The sequence below is a fragment of the Heterodontus francisci genome, chromosome 6 (assembly GCF_036365525.1).
Source record: "Heterodontus francisci isolate sHetFra1 chromosome 6, sHetFra1.hap1, whole genome shotgun sequence".
NCBI classification, from domain to species: Eukaryota; Metazoa; Chordata; class Chondrichthyes; order Heterodontiformes; family Heterodontidae; genus Heterodontus; species Heterodontus francisci.
The window spans coordinates 36,075,202-36,095,995 of NC_090376.1; the positions used below are offsets into that span (position 1 = coordinate 36,075,202).

A 20,794-nucleotide genomic window follows, 5' to 3' on the forward strand; every position below is an offset into this window, starting at 1 on the left:
ACTATTCTAGAAAGATCATAGTGATTGCCGTCTATGCATATTTGGGACAACGAACCAAAAAGGGACAACTGACATCTTTCCACATTTCTTTTTTTTCTTCAAGAATTCGCAAATATTTGGCCGAAGAATTTTTTGGGTTTTTTTGTAACAGAGCTCTAAAGAGAAAATCTCTATTTTTCTGTTAGCCAGTGTGTGTGTGTGTGTGTGAGAGGGGCAAAGGTAAAAAGGGAACTTTCATATTTCAGTCTATGTGTTAATACTTTGCTGCATTACTGGTTAAGAATTGTTTAATAGTAAACTGATAAATTTGTTGTTTATTAAAGAAACCTGGTTGGTGTATTTTACTCTGGGATAAAAATAGTGTCTATGATTGATCCGATTGGTAACTGGGTACACATTTAAATTTGTGACCTGTGGAGAACTGGAACTAGAAAAAACAGTGCACTCCTCCCGCCTCGGTCCTAACAGTGCTTAACACAAGAAATAGGCCAGAATATAAACTGCAGCTAGCAATAAATGAAGCAAGTTTTAGAATGTCGAACGCGATTCTTGCAGAATTAAGAATTCTCCAAAGGAGAAAAATCAGCATCTAAACTACTCAACCAACACTTACTGATAACGCTGAAAATCTAAGAGTTGTAGATACAAACAGATTGAAAATAAAGATATTTCCTGATAGAAAGCAACAGCAAGTTATTACAACAGCAGGTATTTACGTAAATCTGAAACTATGATTCTTGTGCAGGATCAGAGGGGACAAAATCGAATGGCTGAGAGTTTACAGCTCGTAAAGCTTTTAAAGGAACCTTGTTGATCTTATTTTCCCCCATTGTCTTGTGATATACGTGGAAAACAATGAGAGCAAAGTTCTTGTAGGTTACAAGAAAACTGATAAAAGTGTTCTGAAACTTCAAGAGACAGGAAAATTTTCCATTCCTTCAAATGCTCTGCTGAGTTTCTCAATGAAAACAGCACTAGTTTTAGTGGGCTGCTGCAATTCAAACATAATTTAAAAACCTGATCGCCAAGAACTCTATTAGAATTTGGAGTTTTACAATTTATTGCAAAGGAAAAAAAATGACAACTGCATTTATTAGAAAAGGATTTTCAATTAAATGAAAACATATTCCCATTTCTCTACTTTTGACAAAATTCACAGAAGCTCCACAGGACACTATCTTGACAAAAGGATGAACAAAACAAATTAGTTATTTGCATATTTTATTTTTTCAATTTTAATTTCCAACTGACACACATCTGGCATATTTTACATCTTTGCCATAAAACAGCGTTACAATAGCTCAAGGATTTTGTATATCCAAAATATTTTACTGTGATTTCCAGATGAAATGAAATTGTTTTCCAGATGCGTATTCCCCCTCCCAATTCTAGACTAAAAACTCATAATATTGCTCACACATGTGATGTACAACTTAATTACGTAGTCAGACTTTCTCCATGGTTTTAATTGTTTAAATACAGACAACGAGTAAAGAACTCAGTGCTAAAATTTACTATTACAGTGTGGATGACAAATTAATAATCAGAGCAATAAATAATGATATGTTTCTGGTGCAAAGTGCCAATACAAAGAAACCATTAATTATTGAATAAACAACTGCAAGTGAGTGTAATTTCCAAGAAAACTACATTCCTGTTTACATGCCTCTTAGCCCTACCAACACAGTATGTACATCTATGACTTTTGACAATACAGTCACCAAATATACAAAGAAAACATGAAGTGATTTTTTTAATCCTGTGTATGTGTATTTAATTAGAATAATATGCCGGAAATATCTTTAACAGTGATTTTTGCTACAGTAAAAAAATGCAAGGTACTCCTATTCTCGTGCCTACTAGGAAAGCTGAAAATGTAGTTTATAAGCTGGAGAGCCAGGATCTCACAATATTCACCTCATTAAGATAACTTTTGACAGTGTACAGAAACGAAACTGTGTTTGTAAATTGACAGCACAGCACAGAATGCGAATTTCAATGCCACACTGAAAAATTAGATGGCCAAGCCAACTTTGTCCTCAAAACTATAAATGCTAGTTACTTTCCACCAAGATCCATCAGGTTTTTTTTGAAAAAGTAACTTAGGGAACACTACATTTACAGACTGCACAATGGAACTTCAAACTGGTTAAGAAACAGATGTTTTGGGTTTTTCTATCAAAGGTACCGTATTAAAGTAATACTTGTGAAAAGTATTATTTCACAGATTAGATAGTGGCTGAAAATAAAGAGGGATGCATTTTTTAAAAAAAGGTCTTCTCAGCCTGAAATATTATAATAACTGGGCAAGTTTTTCAAAAACTTTTCCCTGACATATTATCATTAAAATTACTTGGAAATATAAATTACTCAGCATATTCTGATTCATCTAGCTTACATTATTGAATCATAAACTAATATGGCATTTCTTTGTTTTAGCTGGTGCTCAGTGGTAGGAAGAAAGAAAACAGAGCCATTGTGATTGCTTTTACACGGAAAGAATACAATGTACAACTATTGCTAGATGTAATGGAATGTATAACAGAGGTCAATGCAGACGTCAATGCAGAGGGCATCACGTTCCACCACCTATACCTGGGTGTTCACTGCAGCACTTGTGCTCTCAGCTGGAATTGGCAATCACACTTCAGCCTCCCTTAAAATTGGTTTAGTATCTGTTCTGATGTTCATAATGCCACCGGTTGAAATCTATGTTAAAAGCTACGATACTGCCTGAAGCCATGCCTGTTATCAGTGTCCTGTAACAGAAATACAAAACTGATGTTACATTCAAAACATGATCTTTGAACATTACTTTGCATAATGCAAACAGACGAGTTGAAAAAAATCTTTCGGGTAACCCATAGGATTTACATGGGCAACTTTAATTCAATTTCCTAGTTGAAGTATGCTTTTGAATCAAATATCAATCATGATTATTCTTAACCCTTATTTCAGTAAATTAACTTTAAATGTATGACTTTTATAGTGGAAAGTTACTGATCCTATTACAACAATGAATTTGTAACATACTTCCAAGATGGCTCAACAAAATCTGTTAAGCATAGAAATGCACAAACAGGCTCTTCTGATAATTCAGCAAATTTACTGAAGTCAACTCCAACACCTTGGCTGCCTGTGCTGTGGCATATCACTCCCCTACCCATTCACTGCAATGCTGCAACCTTCTCGGAAGTCCAGCGAATCAAGGAAAACAAATGCCTTCTCATTCACCAGGACCTCAACAATGTCCCTCAACATTGCTTGAAGACATGCAACCCCTTTTGGACCCACACGCGTAACCTTCAACAAAGCAACTTCAACCCCGATGAAGCTTGGAAAACTGAATGGAGTTCACAAGAAGTCACAAAGTGAAAGACCTGACTCAGAAGATCCCTGGCTTCTGCAAAGCACATGGGCAGCACAAATCATGGCAGATGTGGATACTTGTTGCACAAATGGAAAACTAAAAACTCTCCAGTTTGCGACTGTGGCAATCCAGAACAGACCATGGAACATATAACTCACTGCCTCATTCACACATAGGAAGGAGACATCACAGCAGTGGGATAGTGGTAATGCAGGACTAGTAATCCAGAGGCCTAGGCTAATGCTTTGGGGACATGGGTTCTAATCCCATCACAGTAAATGTTGAAATTTGAATTCTATTAATAAATCTGGAATTAAAAAAGCTAGTCTAATGGTGATCATGAAACCACTGTCGATTCCTACTGCCCTTTAGGGAAGGAAATCTGGCCTTACCTGGTCTGGCCTACATGTGACTTCAGGGGGATCAACCCTGGTTCAATGAGGATGGCATACCAGGAGCAGCACTTGGCATACCTAAAAATGAGGTGTCAGCCTGGTGAAGTTACAACACAGGACTACTTGCATGCAAAACAGCGGCAGCAGCATGCGATAGACAGGGCTAAGCGATCCCATAACCAATGGATCAGATCTAAGCTCTGCAGTCTGCCACATCCAGTCGCGAATGGTGGTGGACAATTAAACAACTGACAGGAGGTGGAGGCTACACAAATACCCCCATCCTCAACAACGGGGGAGCCCAGCACATCAGTGCAAAAGCCAAGGCTGAAGCATTTGCATCCATCTTCAGCTAGAAGTCCCGAGTGGATGATCCATCTCAGCCTCCTCCTGAGGTCCCCAGCATCACTGTTTTCAGCCAATCTGATTCACTTCACTCGATGTCAAAAAATGACAGTAGGCACTGGATACTGTGTGATGCAGGAACTACAACTGAACTGATATGGGACTGTATTTATAATGTATTGTGACCACAATTTCTTACTGTACTTACACTTTACTCATGTCTATTGCAACGGAGCAGGTCTCTATAAAGATACAACGTGGTTATCCAACAATGCCATAAATCTAAAAATGGGCACACCGACACATTGTCATGTCATGAATAAATGTAGTTTTAGCCCTCATGAATGCTGCATTTGAAATTGGGGTGGGGGAAGAGTGTGATAAGCATTTTTGCCTAATAGCATAACATAGCATTGGCTACTTTAATTCTTTCATAAGGGGTTAAAAACCAATTTAATTCACAAGATATGCTCTAAATTGTATTGACACAGTAGATACAACATTTTGTCTTAACTGGTGTCCTAGGGAGTAACCAAGCCATTCAATGTAAATGCAGATAACTTGTAGGATTGGTTTTGAAACATGATTGATTGACAGCTTTTTAAAAATGACTCATTTAGTTCTGGTTGTCTTCTGGAAGATATTTCTCAACCTGGCTGGTTCAAATTGGAGGATCTGTGTGAAGCTTTTGGAGAGTGATCGGCACACAACTTCCATGAACAGTGAAATTGGGAAACAAGTCAGTACAAAACCACAGAAGACATAGTTTAGTGCAGTAGTCATAGTTATTTGTTATTTTCAACACACTACTAACTATTATAACATCTACAATGTGTCATTGCTATTGTTCATTTATTCTTTTATTGCTTAATAAATCTATTTGGCACTTAAAGATGGGATCACAGTCTACTGCAGTGGTATTCTGCTGTTTCTAACATCAAGGAAGGTCATATGAGGGGATGTGATAAAATAACTTGAGTTGAAAGAAAATGAAGAGCGTTCTCTGTTTGATCCATGGACATGATATAAATCTATCTAAATACCGAGACAAATGAGGCATAGGGAGTGATGGCTCATCGACAGGAAGTTTCTCAAGAGAAGTGTAGAATCCAGCTTGGACACAGCTTGGGCCTGGAAATGGGCGCCATTCCTGTCCATCACACTGGCGGCTGCCCCACCATGATCATGCGAAGGGTGACCATTTTGCATAGTGGAGATGCATGCCACCCGCCCACACACCCATCACCCCCACCCCACCCCCACCCAGATGCCCAGAATCATGTGGTGGGGCAGTATGCGAGTCTCAAATGACTCCAGAGCAGGTGCAGGCACCATATTTAAAAGCCTGCCAGCCCTGCATTCACTCCTGCCTTAGCGGCACTGGCAGCTTTGTGCAACTGAAAATGCTGTTGGACTGATTCTTGGACTCCCCCACCCTGAGGAGGACAGCACAGGATGGGTGGTTCAGTGATGCCTCCCTGCAGATTCTCCACCAGTCTGCAAGGGAAAGGTGGAAGGTTCTTTTCCCCAGCAACGGTAAGAAGAGGTCCTCTCGCCTGACCAAGCAAGCCTGGGTGGAGATCACTGAGGAGTTCAGCAGTCGTGGAGTCACCCGCTGGAACTGGGTGCAGTGCAGAAAGAGGATCAATGACCCCCTGCGTTCAGTCAAAGTGAGAGCTCCATACCACTCTCCTTTTTGGGGATTGCATGTGACTACAAGGAAGGGTATGCGACATGGGGAGGATGGCACTACCATGGTGATGACAGAGGGGCTAAGGCTTTACCTCATCCTAACAGATGCATGGCTGCATCTCAGCCACAGGCCATCTTCCTTCATAGCTCACCCCCATTAACTACCCTGATAGCATGTGTCAGCATGAAATTTAAAAAAAAATTTTCATGGGATGTGGGTGTCGCTGAAAAGACCAGCATTTGTTGCCCATCCCTAATTGCCCTTGACAACTGAGTGGTTTGCTCGGCAATCTCAGAGGGCATGTAAGAGTTAACCACATTGCTGTGGGTCTGGAGTCACATGTAGACCAGACCAGGTAAGGACAGCAGATTTCCTTCCCTCAAGGACATTAGTGAACGAGATGGGTTTGTATGACAATCGATGATAGTTTCATTGCACCATTACTGACTTGCTTTCAATTCCAAATTTTTTTCATTAATTAACTGAATTTGTTAATTAATTGAATTTTAAATTCCACTAGCTGTCGTGGTGGTATTTGAGCCAGTGTCCCCAGGGCATTAGCCTTAGCCTCTTGATTACTAGTCCAGTGACATTACCACTACGCCACCGTAGGGGACGAGGGGCTGTCATGAGCAGAATTGTCATGTTGATCTCTCTGTAAATTTTAACTATCTCCATCCTTCCTCTTGCATGTCAACGCATGGCTTCCTCCATCAAGAGGTTGGAGACCCTCATGGAAAGCCAGATGCCACAGATGTGCACAGACCTGCACAACATTGCCGTGGCCATGTGCTTGACGCAGCAGTGGCAGGGTGAGAGAAGAACCTGGTGCCTGGAGACTCCTCCTGGTCCTCATCCTTCTCTGGTGAGCAGGGAGGCTCAAGTGAGCCTTGAAAGGGAGGAGCAGAGGTTGCCCACTTCTGGGGGCTACACTCAGGGTGCTCTGAGTGTGGCCTCCAGCTCTTCAGCCCCTCTGCCAGTGAGTCCAGCTCCAGCAGCTGTGATGCTTGAGCAGAGTCCTGTGCCAGTGCAGAACACCCTCAGGCAGCTGGAGTCTTCCAGGCCTCAGGCAGCCAGAGGACACCCGCCAAAGTCATCACAGGCCAAGGGGTAGCCTGATCAGGAGCCTGCCTCCAGCCCAACTGCTGTTGGAGGGATCATACCAAGTAGCAGCACTCGCAAACAGATTAAGAAAAACATCAAGCCACACGGGGATTCACAAGTGTAGGAAATATTACTTGTATTAAATGTTCTTTTGTTCAAATCATTAATGGTCATTGTCTGAAAGCCATTTTCCATTAGATATTAATGCTGACTTCCCCCTTCTCCCTTAGTGGGATGCCAATGTGACCACAGACCTCATTAACATATGTTCTCCCATGGGCACTAGCAAGGATTGCAGCTGGTCGCCAGTCATGGAACACAAATGGAAAGGAGGCAATAAAGTGTATGCATTGTGAGTCTTTAGTGGACATCAGAGTGGCTGGAAGCAGTTGATTATGAGGTTGTCTCCTGCCTCCTTGGCACATCGCTCAATCTGCTTGGCCTCCAGCACAAGTTCTTCACCTTCCTTGGTGAAGGAGTGTCACTCAGGCATCTCATCATCATGGAAGGCTTTCCTCCTCTGCAGTGCTAGATTGTACAGAGCACAGCATACCATCACGATACGCAAGACCCTCGCTGGGGCACACTGCAGGGCTCCACTAGATTGATCGAGGCAGCGGAATCTCATCTTCAGTAGCCCAATGACCTGCTCAATTGTCCCTCGAGTGGAGCCATAGCAATTGTTGCAACTCTCCTCTGCTGCATTGGAATACTCCCTCACAGGCGTAAGAAACCTCATCTTCAATGGGTATCCTTTTTTTCCGAGAATCCATCCCTGAAGGCGAGCCAGCGGCTTGAAAAGCTGCGGCACCTGGGACTGTTGGAGTATGTAGACATCATGGCTGCTTCTTGGGAAGTGGGCACACACCTGCAGGAAACACTTTCAGTGGTTGCAGACCAGTTAAAAGTTGGTTGGAATGGAAGCGCATCCTGGTGATGAATGCAGCTGGCTGGTCTGTGGGAGCCTTGATGGCCACATGCGTGCAATCTATTATACCTTGCACCTGGGGGAATTCAGTGATGGCCCCAAACCTGATGGCCCTCTTGGCCTGACTGTTAGGGTCGACTGGTAGTGCAAATAGTCGCTGCCCGCTTGAACAGGGTCACCTCCTTGATGCAGCAGTGGGCCACTGCCTGGGAGACCAGGGAAAGATCCAAACGCATAGAAGTTTAGTGCCACAGTGATCTTAAGGGTCACTGTCATAGGGTGACCCCCAAATCCCAGAGGTCGCAACTTGTCCTGCAGCAGGCCATATAAGTCGGTGACGGCCTCCCTGGAGAGCCGCAGTCTTCGTAGACAATGGCACTCAGACATTTGGAGCTAGCTGATTTGAGTCCGGTATGCACTCTGGCGTAGGTGGGCCCTTCTTGGCATGGTTGACTGCTGTTGCTCTTGTCATGGCGCTTCACAGTCAGACGCAGCTTCCTCTTGGCCCACCTTGGAGGCATGACATCATGCCACCGGGGTCCAAAAAGACAGGGTGTATGAGACTCACGCCAGGTGACCAGTGCAGATCCCTGTCAATGCAGAGACGATGCTGCCTTGGCAACTGAGCTTTTGACAATTCGCTCAGTGGAGTACCTGATGGCCCTCAGTGCCGATCCTCGAGGCGGCTAACATCACCAGCATATACACATTACTGAGTCAGCGGCGCTTGAGATGGCTTGGCCATGTGAGCCACATGGAAGATGGCAGGATCCCCAAAGACACATTGTACAGCGAGCTCGCCACTGGTATCAGACCCACCGGCCGTCCATGTCTCCGCTTTAAAAACGTCTGCAAACGCGACATGAAGTCCTGTGACATTGATCACAAGTCGTGGGAGTCAGTTGCCAGCATTCGCCAGAGCTGGCGGGCAGCCATAAAGGCGGGGCTAAAGTTTAACGAGTCGAAGAGACTTAGCAGTTGGCAGGAAAAAAGACAAAAGCGCAAGGGGAGAGCCAACTGTGTAATAGCCCCGACAAACAAATTTTTCTGCAGCACCTGTGGAAGAGCCTGTCACTCTAGATTGGCCTTTATAGCCGCTCCAGGCGCTGCTCCACACACCACTGACCACCTCCAGGCGCTTACCCATTGTCTCTCGATTTAAGGAGGCCAAAGAAGAAAAAGAAGAACATATACAATGAAGGACCCAGATTTGATTCCTGGAGGACAACTGCAAAAGACAGGGGCTATGATTTGCTTCAATCTAGACAAGGTAGAGAGAAAAATGTCCAAGGATTTCTATACTGATGCATATCCTTTGCAAAGAGGTGCACATGTGCGTACATCAGGTAAGGACATGATTAGACACAGTTGTGTTGCTCCTCCCAATAGCTAAAAGTCTGCTGACACATGAAAATGGAAACTGGATGGCTACCAGTGCCTACAAAACTGTACACGAGCATGAGTCATTGTTTTCAGGAGTGGAAGAATAAGGGGGAAATTGAAAATGGGGGGAAAAACACACAAGCTCCACCACACACTTCTGTTTCACACCATCTAATGCCAAAAACATGTGTGGTAATGTTCAAAATGGTTTTGTATCCTTCACATTCAGGCACATGTAAGAAAGGTACAGCAATAATCGTAGGCAACTTTAATCTTCATATAGATTGGACAAATCAAATTGGTAAAGCTAGCCTTGAGGAGAGCTCATAGATGTATTCGGGACAGTTTCGTAGAACAATACATTGTATGGAACCAACGAGGGAACAGGCTATTTTAGATCTAGTAATGTGTAATGAGACAGGATTAATTAATGATCCCATACTTAAGAATCCTCCAGGGAAGAGTGATTATAACATGGTAGAATTTCACATTCAGTTTGAGAGTGAGAAACTTGGGTCAATCTAGTGTCTTAAACTTAAATAAAGGCAAATACAAAGGCAGGAAGACAGAGTTCGTGAAATGGACTGGGAAAATAGGTTAAAAGGTAACAAGGTAGATAAGCAGTGGCAGACATTTAAGGAGATATTTCATAATTCTCAGCAAAGATCTATTCCATTGAGAAAGACTCTACAAGAAGGATGAACCAACTATGACTAACCAAGGAAGTTAAGGATGGTATCAAGTTGAAAGAAAAGGAATACAATGTGGCAAAGATTAATGGCAGGCCAGAAGATGGGAAAATTTTAGAAACCAGCAAAGGATGACTAAAAAAGGGTGAAAATAGATTATGAGAGTAAACTAACAAGAAATATAAAAACAGACAGTAAGAGCTTCTACAAGTATATGAAAAGGAACAGAGTAGCGACAGTAAATGTTGGTCCCTTAGATGATGAGACTGGGAAATTAAAAACGGAAAACAAGAAAATAGCAGATTTGTACAAATATTTTGTATCTGTATTCATGGTAGAAGACACTAAAAACATCCCAATAATAGTTGAAAATCAAGGGGCAAAAGGGAGGAATGTAAAACAATCACGATCACTAGAGAAAAAGTAGTAGGAAAACTAATGGGACTAAAAGCAGCCAAGTCCCCCGGACCTGATGGCCTGCATCCTAGGGTCTTAAAAGAAGCAGCTGCAGAGATAGTAGATGCATTAGTTGTAATCTTCCAAACTCCCTAGATTCTGCACAGAATGGAAAAATGCAAACGTAACAGCCCTATTCAAGAAAGGAGGGAGACAGAAAGCAGGAAACTTTCGGCCAGTTAACTAACATCTGTCATTGGGAAAATGTTGGAATCCATTATTAAGGAATTGTAGCAGGACATTTAGAAAATCATCATACAATCAAGCAGAGCCAACATGGTTTTATGACAGAGAAACTGTGTTTGATAAATTAATTAGAGTTATTTGAGGATGTAATGAGCAGGGTGGATAAAGGGGCACCAGTAATTGGAGTGTATTTGGATTTCCAAAAGGCATCTGATGAAGTGCTACATAGAAGAGTACTGCTCAAGGTAAAAGCCCAGGCTTTTATATATTAGAATGGAAAGAGAATTGGCTAACTAACAGAAAAGAGAGGGGGGATAAATGGGACAATTTCAGGTTGGCAAATTGCAACTAGTGGCGTGTCATAGGGATCTGTGCTGGGGTCTCAACTTTATATAATCTATATTAATGACTTGGGTGAAGGGACAGAGGATAATGTAGCCAAATTTGCTGACAATAGAAAAATAGAAACATAGAACCATAGAAAAATTATGGCACAGAAAGAGGCCATTCAGCCTACTGTGTCCAGGCCAGACAAGAAAACTAGCCGCCGAATCTAATCCCATCTTCCAGCACTTGGTCCATAGCCTTGCAGGTTACAGCACTTCAGGTGCATGTCCAGGTACCTTTTAAAAGAATTGAGGGTTTCTGCCTCTGCCACCATTTCTGGCAGTGAATTCCAGACACCCACCACCCTCTAGGTGAAAAATGTTTTTCCTCATGTCCCCTCTAACCCTTTTACCAATCACCTTAAATCTGTGCCCCCTGGTAATTGACCTCCAATAGGGGAAACGGGTCCTTCCGGTCTACTCTAGGCCTCTTATAATTTTGTATACCTCAATTAAGTCACCCCTCAGCCTCCTCTGTTCTAAGGAAAAGAACCCTAGCCTATCAAATCTTTCCTCATAGCTGCAAGTTCCAAGCCCTGGCAATATTCTTGTAAATCTCATCTGTACTCTCTCCAGAGCAATTATGTTCTTCCTGTAATGCGGTGACCAGAACTGTACACAATATTCCAGCTGTGGCCTAACCAGCGTTTTATACAGTTCTAGCATTAAATCCCTGCTTTTGTATTCTATACCTCGGCCAATAAAGGAAAGCATTCCAATAGGCAGAAAGGCAAATTGTGAGGAGGAAACAAAGAACAAAAGGATATAGATAGGTTGTGAGTGGGTAAAACTTTGGCAAATGGAGAATAATGAGGGAAAATGTGAGGTTATCCACTTTGGTAGGAAGAATAGAATAGCAAAATATTATTTAAAAGGAGAAAGACGACAGAATGCTGCTGTACAGAAGGATCTGGGTGTCCTTGTACATGCATCACAAAAAGTTAGCATGCATGTACAGCAAGTGATTAGGAAGGCAAATGGAATGTTGGCCTTTATTGCAAGGGGGATGGAGTATAAAAATAGGGAAGTCTTGCTACAACTGTACAGGGCATTGGTGAGACCACACCTAGAGTACTGCGTACAGTTTTGGTGCCCTTATTTAAGGAGGGATATACTTGCATTGGAAGCAGTTCAGAGAAGGTTCACTAGGTTGATTCCTGGGATGAAAGGGTCATCTTATGAGGAAAGGTTGAGCAGTTTAAGTCTATACTCATTGGAGTTTCGAAGAATGAGAGTTGACCTTACTGAAACAAATAGGACTCTGAGGGGGTGCTTGACAGGGTAGATACTGAGAGAACGGCTAGGATTTTACCAGCGGAGGCTGCCAGCTGCATGGAGGTGGCCTCCCTGAGGCTTCCCAATGATGGGGGGGGGGTAGGGGCGCCATCAGAACGTAGGCTCCATGGCCCAAAGAGGGGCCCCACAGCGGCAATGGTCACTCCCGCGGCCCCAACACTGCCGCTGGAGGTGTTTCCCCTCCAATAATCGCAGCCTGCCTGCCTGGCCCTGGCAGAGGAATAAATTGTTTACCTACCCTGTGAGGACACATCAAAACGGAGATGCCCTCTCATTCTCCTTGCAGCCTCAGCAGTGTTTACCTCTCTCTCTAATCTTATGAAATGGGTTGATAATTGGTTGGGAGGTGACATAGATATAAAGGGTTACCTAGGGAAGGATATACTCGAATAAAAGCAAAATACTGCAGATGCTGGAAGTCTGAAATAAAAACAAGAAATGCCAGAAATACTCAGCAGGTCTGGCAGCATCTGTGGAGAGAGAAGCAGAGTTAATGCTTCAGATCAGAACTGATGAAGGATATACTTGCTCTTACCTAAGCAAGGATACACTTGCCATAGAGGGAGTGCAACGAAGGTTCACCAGACTGATCCCTGGGAATGGCAGGATTGTCTTATGAGGAGAGATTGAGGACACCAGGCCTATATTCTCTAGAGTTTAGAAGAATGAGAGGTGATTTCATTGAAGCATACGAAATTCTTACAGGGTGTGACAGGGTAGGTGTGGATAGGATGTTTCCTCTGGCTGGTGAGCCTAGAACTAGGGGACACAGTCTCAGAATAAGAGATAGGCCATTTAGGACTGAGATGAGGAGGAATTTCTTCACTCAGAGGGTGGTGAATCTTTGCAATTCTCTATCCCAGAGGGTTGTGGAGCTCAGTGATTGAGTATGTTTGAGACAGAGATTGAATATATTTCTGGATATTAAAGATATCAAGGGATATGGGGACAGTGTGGGAAAATGGCATTGAGATAGATCAGCCATGATCTAGTTGAATGGCGGAGCAGGCTCGAGGGACCAAATGCCCTACTCCTATTTCCTATGTTTCTATGTTTGTTCTCTGATTGGGGAACAACGTTGTCACATCCCAACAAAGATCTGTTCTGGGGTCACAGTTTATCATCATATATATTACGGAGTGTCTCCTGATAACACAGAGCATGTGCAGAGCGATCGCGGACATCATCAGTGCAACCGAATATTTGCCAGCTTGCCAATATGAATCCGTGCATGCACGCGGCGATGTCACCACATTATGATGTTAGACGTAATGAGGTCCGACTGTTGTCTCACACCTCAATGACCGCGATCGCCTGCTCGCTGCTCCATTTTATTGCTCCTGACTGCTCGCCACTCCATCCCGTTGCTCCCGACTCCGCAGCTCCATCCTGCCACCTCTCCCACTCCCGACTGCTCACATCCTGCCTCGCCGCTTGCACTCTGCTCGTTTCCCCGCCCCATCCCCCTGCTTCTCCGGGTAGTGAGGTGGGGAGTGAGCGACGGGAGGGAACAGCGGGAAGATGGGTGCGGGAGAGAACGGCGGGATGGAGCAGCAAGCAGGTGGTTGTGGGAAGGAGCGGTGAGGAGAAGCGGTGATCACGGGAGGGAGCAGGAAACTGAATGCGGCGATTGAGGTGCAATCGCAGGAGGCAGCGGGTAAGAGAAGCAGTGATTCTGGGAGGGAGCGGCATACTATTGTGGGGGTGGAGGTGGCAATCGCAGCCATTGAGGGGTGAGGGTTTGGGTTCAATTTGTTTTTTGTGTCCAATTGAGCAGCGTCATCTTTATTACTGGCAGCTGCCTGAGACGTCGCAGACAGTGACATTCAATTGATGAGGCTGCATTTCCGCATTTGCCAGTACTGCGTCACCTAGTGGCTGCGTTGTCAGCAAATGCAACCTATATATTAATGCAATAGAGATTTGTATATCCAAGTTTTCAGATGACACTTGGGTGTGGATGGGAGCAGAGGTTTTCAAAGGGAAACAGGCAGGTGAGTGGGAAAAACTGTCCCTTGCCACTTACCTCAGTAAAGACAGGAAAATTTAACTGGAACATGGATTAAAGTCTTTAAATAGTGCTTCCTTACCGGTCCCCTGACTGTTTGACCAATAAAGTCTGTGCCCATATTGTTCTCCACAAGCCACCTAGTCTAATTGTACCCAAATCCTTTAACATGTTTCTGTTTTTAAAACAACTACCTAATTCTTTTTCTAAAATAATTTATGGACTCTACTTCAAGAATAATCCATGGCATAACATTTCAAATTCTAACCACCTTCTGTGCAAATATCTTTTTTTCTAACTATTTTCTGAACTCTTTATCATCTTAATTCTGTGCCCTGTCATTACTTACTATTTCACTATTACTATTTACCTTATTATAATACTTTATAATCTTGATGTCCTCTATCAGGTCACTCCTTCACTTCCTTTAATAAAAGAAAATCCTAACTTCTCAAATGCCTTTACAGAAATGTAAGCCCTCCTCTTTGGTAACATCCCAGTGAATCTATGCTGCATCTCATCCACTGTTGTTATATCCTCCCTCTAATGGAGTACCTAAAACTGTACACAGTACTCCAACAACCTTTTGGAAAGTACTTTCATTGAAAGAATAATGAAATATGAATGAAAAATAGATAAGCTTGGAAATGTTATTTTGCATACCAATTTAAATAGTTTCCATTACCTTTGATCATGGGAGAGGTCCATAGCCCTGATGCCAGCATCGCAACCAGGGTAAATATATAGTTGTTTGAAGTCACAGGCTTGCCACACTTCTACCACACCATTATCACCACCTGTTACCAGGTTTTGTCCATCACTGCTAAGAAGTAATGCCTAGAGAAAAAAAATCAGTATTTAGTAATTTACAAGTTTTTTTTAATCCTTTAATTATATAAATAAATAGTATTAGACACTTGGGTGAAATTGGAGTAGTGCCCATTTCCAGTAAGAGATGAAGGGCACAATTGTTCATCAGCCCAAAACCCAATTTTCATCAGGCCTCATCTACATGATGCTGACCAATTGGGTGTACTGCTGCAGCTTGCTGTTCAGGGAGTTAAGAATTTTGTCTAGTTTCCAGGACGAGTTGGTCTGCAAGTATATCTGGGTGGCGGGGGGGAGGGGGTGTGGGGTGGAGGGTAGGGGGCAAGGAGGAGGAACCACAGGGGTGCAAGCTTGGGATGGAAGCAGCCTTCTGTATTTTGTGGAGCCAGGAGGTGCAGTCCTCCTTCTCCTGGATCCACACAAGTTAAACTGAAAAAATATGTACTTGCTTTTTTTTTTGTTGATGGCCTCAAGCAGTTCCTTTTAGGACCAGTTTGAACACTGAAGACCCAGAACAACTGGATGGAGCATGCTGCACACTGCTTATTTGCTGAATGGCATCCAACCATGCTGCAAGGCAGGATAAGATCACCGAATACCAAGTCCAGAATTCCTAGACTTTACTGCTGAGTGCTTGTAAATATTTATAGCAGTCATTCACTGCCTATCCAGCAAGGAGTATTCTGAGGCTTTTCATCTCATAAAAATGAATAATTCACTATAATAATATTTTCTTGTTGCTTAGAAATTATTTATTAAATTCAGTTTGTGATTAATTTTCTCCTTTGTGTTCATTGAAGCCAGAAATGTAATTGCGAGGGAATAGAGGAGCTTCGTGTTACATACTGTTATATTAATCCTATTCCAGTCTAATCCATATCAAGTACTTATATAGCACAGTGTAAACTCTATCTTAGAGATTTTCAATTGGCCTGCCAGTAACTGACACTTCAAAAGTTCCACGATTGAGAATTAAAGAGGAAATTTGATCACTTCAATGAACACTCACAGAAGAAAATTACTGTTCCAAAATGACAGTTGGCAAGCAGGGAAATGGCACAAAGAATCAATACTGTTGTAACCTGGATGTCTACTTCAATAAAAAGATGGGTATATGGTGTTTTGCAGCTTCCTATTCCACTTACTCTGGTTGAGTCATTGGTCTCCATCTGCCCTAATAGTTTACCATTGATGCTAAAGTTACAGAATCTTCCTCGCTCATAGTAGATGATGCAATGACCTTCACTGGATACAGAAATAAGACGTGGGTAGACACAGTTTTCCGGCCCCTCCAGGGCTCTAAGAAGATCTCCAGTAATTGTATGCACCAAACATGGCCCTTCTGTAAAAGAACAACATGAACATGTTCAGAAAAACCTCAAATACCTGCCAGAAAGGACTGAAATTGTTCATTCCTACAAATGAGTGGCATTGTGGCATTATTCTATGCTCAAGGGAAAACAAAGGCTCGTTAAAATAACAAAAATATTAATATTCTTTCTGCTGTGGCATGCCTGCTCACCTTTGGCACCACTAATGACAAGTCCCAGTTCAGCACACACAGATACAGAAACTACTTCATGGTCATGCCCAGTCAAGACGGCTCTAGGAGCAGGGTAATCACCTGAAAGTAAAAATCAGAGACCATGTCATTTAGTAAAAATTAAAGAAAATATACAACAGGGATATCCTATAGCTAAGTATATTATGCATATTGTATCCTTTGAATTAAACACTGATCAGTTTTACATTTCATTAAAAAGACAGGATGCTTCTGTAATTGTAGCAGGCACGTTTACTTCTTTCTTTCATACAATTCCCTAAAAGAGAGATGCAGCTATGTGACATGTTCCTAATTCTCCATACCATGTCACCATAGCGGCACAGGTTGACTTCATTTCTAATTTTGCTTGATCTCTCCTCCAGCTGGAACTGGCCAGGGAAAGTCATTAGCTGTAGTGAGAGTTACTGCCCTTGATATCAAGGCAGCATTTGACCAAGTCTAGCACCAGGAAGCCCCAGTAAAATCAAAATCAGGTGTATCGGGAGAAAACTCTCCAGTAGCTGGAATCACATCTACCACAATGGAAGATGATTGTGGTCACTGGAGGTCAATCATCTCATTTGGAGTCATCAAAGCACTGATCTGATTTCTGAAAAGCATATGGTCTAATTCCACCAACTGAAGGTCTGAACTGGAATAGTGTGGCAGCTGCTAAAAAGCTACACTTGGGCACTATGGGTAGGGAATAGTACAAGGTACAGATATACCTAAAGAGTGGAAGGTGGTAAAAATGTAAGGCAACTGACCAAGTAAAATGCAAAGATAATATGAAGACTTAAGCTCAAAAGCTAGATTTTGCTTTTAAGAGGGTGTGAACTGATTTTCTATTCCACTGAGAGAGAGGGAAATCATGGGATCATGCCACAGAAAGGGTTAGTACCTGTAACAGCAGACGTCTGGAATCAGAGTAATCATTTTAAAAGAAATTGATTATTCCATCACTGTCAAGTCATCTCTAGCAGATGCTATCAGCGGTTAGAGGTTGTAACATGCATGCAAGCAAAGTAGGAAAGCTACTTCTTGGAAATAAAAGTGGATTTTCAATTTGAATCTCTATATTTGGTGCAATATATTTGAGTTACAGCCATCCTTATATCAGGGTATATTTTTTGCACGTTATATTGGGTGGATTAATGTGAAAGATTCTCAACTCTGAAGCAAGAAACAAAAAACTCACAATTATATTGAGATAGAGTAGTTGCCTTTGAAAAATATTTAAGTAAAAGCTTCAACAACTTTTAAACCATTATACTCCGAAAAATTAAATTATTTTAAAGTACACATTAATACATGTTCAGATATGACTCAGACCCCAATGATATTTCTATTTTTAATTTAAAACATGCCAATACCAGACTGGTTATTTGGATAAACATTTTATTTACAGGTTTTCAAATCCTCAGCAAAATTGGAGTCATGGAAGAAAGAAGGAAAGAGAGACTTGCATTTATATAGTGTGTTTCACAACCACCGGACGCCCCAAAGTGCTTTACAGCCAATGAAGTGCTTTTGACATGTAGTCACTGTTGTAACGTAGGAAATATGGCAGCCAATTTGCACACAGCAAACTCTCACAAACAGCAATGTGACAATGACCAGATAATCTGTTTTTGAGAACAATGGGCTGCCTTTAAAGAGGAAATAGTTTGGGAGGTACATTCCCATGAGGGCAAAAGGTTTTTTAAAATTTGTTTCATGGGATGTGGGCATCGCTGGCCAGGCCAGCATTTATTGCCCATCCCTAATTGCCCATGAGAAGGCGGTGGTGAGATGCCTTCTTGAACCGCTGCAGTCCATGTGAGGTAGGTACACCCACAGTGCTGTTAGGAAGGGAGTTCCAGGATTTTGACCCAGCGACAGTGAAGGAACGGCGATATAGTTCCAAGTCAGGATGGTGTGTGGCTTGGAGGGGAACTTGCAGGTGGTAGTGTTCCCACGCATCTGCTGCTCTTGTCCTTCTAGGTGGTAGAGGTCGCGGGTTTGGAAGGTGCTGCCTGAGTAGCTTTGGTGTATTGCTGCAGTGCATCTTGCAGATGGTACACAGTGCTGCCACTGTGCATCGGTGGTGGAGGGAATGTATGTTTGTGGACGGGGTGCCAATGAAGTGGGCTGCTTTGTCCTGGATGGTGTTGAGCTTCTTGAGTGTTGTTGGAGCTGCACCCATCCAGGCAAGTGGAGAGTATTCCATCACACTCCTGACTTGTGCCTTGTAGATGGTGGACAGGCTTTGGGGAGTCAGAAGGTCAGTTACTCAGCGCAGGATTCCTAGCCTCTGACCTGCTCTTGTAGCCACGGTATTTATATGGCTACTCCAGTTCAATTTCTGGTCAATGGTAACCCCCACGGTGTTGATAGTTGGGGATTCAGCATTCGTAATGCTGTTGAATATCAAGGGAGGATGGTAAGATTCTCTCTTGTTGGAGATGGTCATTGCCCAGCACTTGTGTGGCGCGAATGTTACTTGCCACTTATCAGCCCAAGCCTGGATGTTGTCCAGTTCTTGCTGCTTTTCTAAACGGCCTGCTTCAGTATCTGAGGAGTCGCGAATGGTGCTGAACATTGTGCAATCATCAGCGAACATCCCCACTTCTGACCTTATGATTGAAGGAAGGTCATTGATGAAGCAGCTGAAGATGGTTGGGCCTAGGACACTACTCTGAGGAACTCCTGCAGTGATGTCCTGGAGCTCAGATAATTGACCTCCAACAACCACAACCATCTTCCTTTGCGCTAGGTACGATTCCAACCAGCGGCGAGTTTTCCACCTGAAACCCATTGACTCCAGTTTTGCTAGGGCTCCTTGATGCCATACTCGGTCAAATGCTGCCTTGATATCAAGGGCAGTCACTCTCACCTCACCTCTTATGTACAGCTCTTTTGTCCATGTTTGAACCAAGGCTGTAATGAGATCAGGAGCTGAGTGGGCCTGGCGGAACCCAAACTGAGCGTCACTGAGCAGGTTATTGCTAAGCAAGTGCTGCTTGATAGCACTGTCAATGACACCTTCCATCACTTTACTGATGATCGAGAGTAGACTGATGGGACGGTAATTGGCCGGGTTGGATTTGACCTGCTTCTTGTGTAGAGGACATACCTGAGCAATTTTCTACATGGCCGGTTAGATGCCATGTTGTAGCTGTACTGGAACAGCTTGGCCAGGGGTGCGGAAAGTTCTGGAGCACAGGTCTTCAGTACTATTGCCGGAATGTTGTCAGGGCCCGTAGCCTTTGCAGTATCCTAAAAGGTAGGACAAACAAAGCCAGAGCTCCCTGGATCACTAAAGAGACTGACAGTAAGATGAAGCAGAAGAAAGGGTGCACGTGACAGATGTCAGGTGGCTAATGCAAGTGAGAACCAGGCTGAATATAGAAAGTTCAGATGGAAATGAAAAATAGGGGAAACAAAGGGCCGAATTTTATCGGTGCTCCGGAGCGGTGCACTGTGAAGTCAGCAGCCTTTCAACACGGGGGTTCCGCCGCCGAGCCCCCATGATATTACGCATGGGGGCTCATTTAAATGGAGGGGGCGAGCGGCTGCCCCTGGTGACATAGAGGTGGTGGCTGCCGCGTCCCTGGCAACGGCATCTGGCGCCACTGTGCAGGTCTTGCCGTCATTTTTAAAGGGATTCCAGCCCTTCAGGAGAAATTTACATGTTGAAAGGTGCTGCTTCAATGAAAAATTAAATTAAGATTTGTCCAAACCTGCAATCCCCTCTCCCCACAATAAACAGTTTTTTGGCCTATCCCCCAAAAAATTAGTTCTCAGTAGCGACCTTTCCCCCCCGAACTTTATTTGCTTTGACACTAAACCCCTTCCAACCATCCCCACAGCCAATAAAAAAGGTTTTCCACGCTCCCCCCAGCCCTGATAATTTTATCCCTTCCCCCTCCCCACCAGTGTCTTGCCTCAGAACTCTGGCAGCGGCAGTTCATCTGCATTTTTATTTATCTAATTTTAATAGTTAAATGAAGGCCTCACCACCAAGTGGTGGGGGGCCGCACCGAGGCCTCGCCACCACTGTTAATATACAGCAGGGTCTTCTTGGCGTCGTGGTTCATGGCAGGTCGCACCCACTAGCATTTTACGGGCCTCCCCGCCACAACCCACAGTGTTGAGTGGCTGGTAAAATCCAGCCCAAAGAGAGAGTATGAGAAGAGACTGGA

The 20,794-nt window shown here is 43.4% G+C and overlaps 1 protein-coding gene across 6 annotated transcripts in view; it reads right to left on the minus strand.

Annotated features, from left to right (window-relative positions):
- Positions 1 to 1,223: 1,223 nt before the first annotated feature.
- Positions 1,224 to 20,794, minus strand: part of nbeaa (neurobeachin a) — a 988,762-nt gene continuing 969,191 nt past the window's right edge. For all 6 annotated transcript variants that reach the window (XM_068033481.1, XM_068033479.1, XM_068033480.1 and 3 more), the window contains 4 exons: positions 16,590 to 16,691; positions 16,213 to 16,409; positions 14,925 to 15,076; positions 1,224 to 2,759 (listed from right to left, as the gene is read on the minus strand). In XM_068033481.1, the coding sequence (XP_067889582.1) occupies positions 2,669 to 2,759; positions 14,925 to 15,076; positions 16,213 to 16,409; positions 16,590 to 16,691 (542 nt within the window). In that variant the 3' untranslated portion in view covers positions 1,224 to 2,668. The remainder of the gene's footprint in view (positions 2,760 to 14,924; positions 15,077 to 16,212; positions 16,410 to 16,589; positions 16,692 to 20,794) is intronic.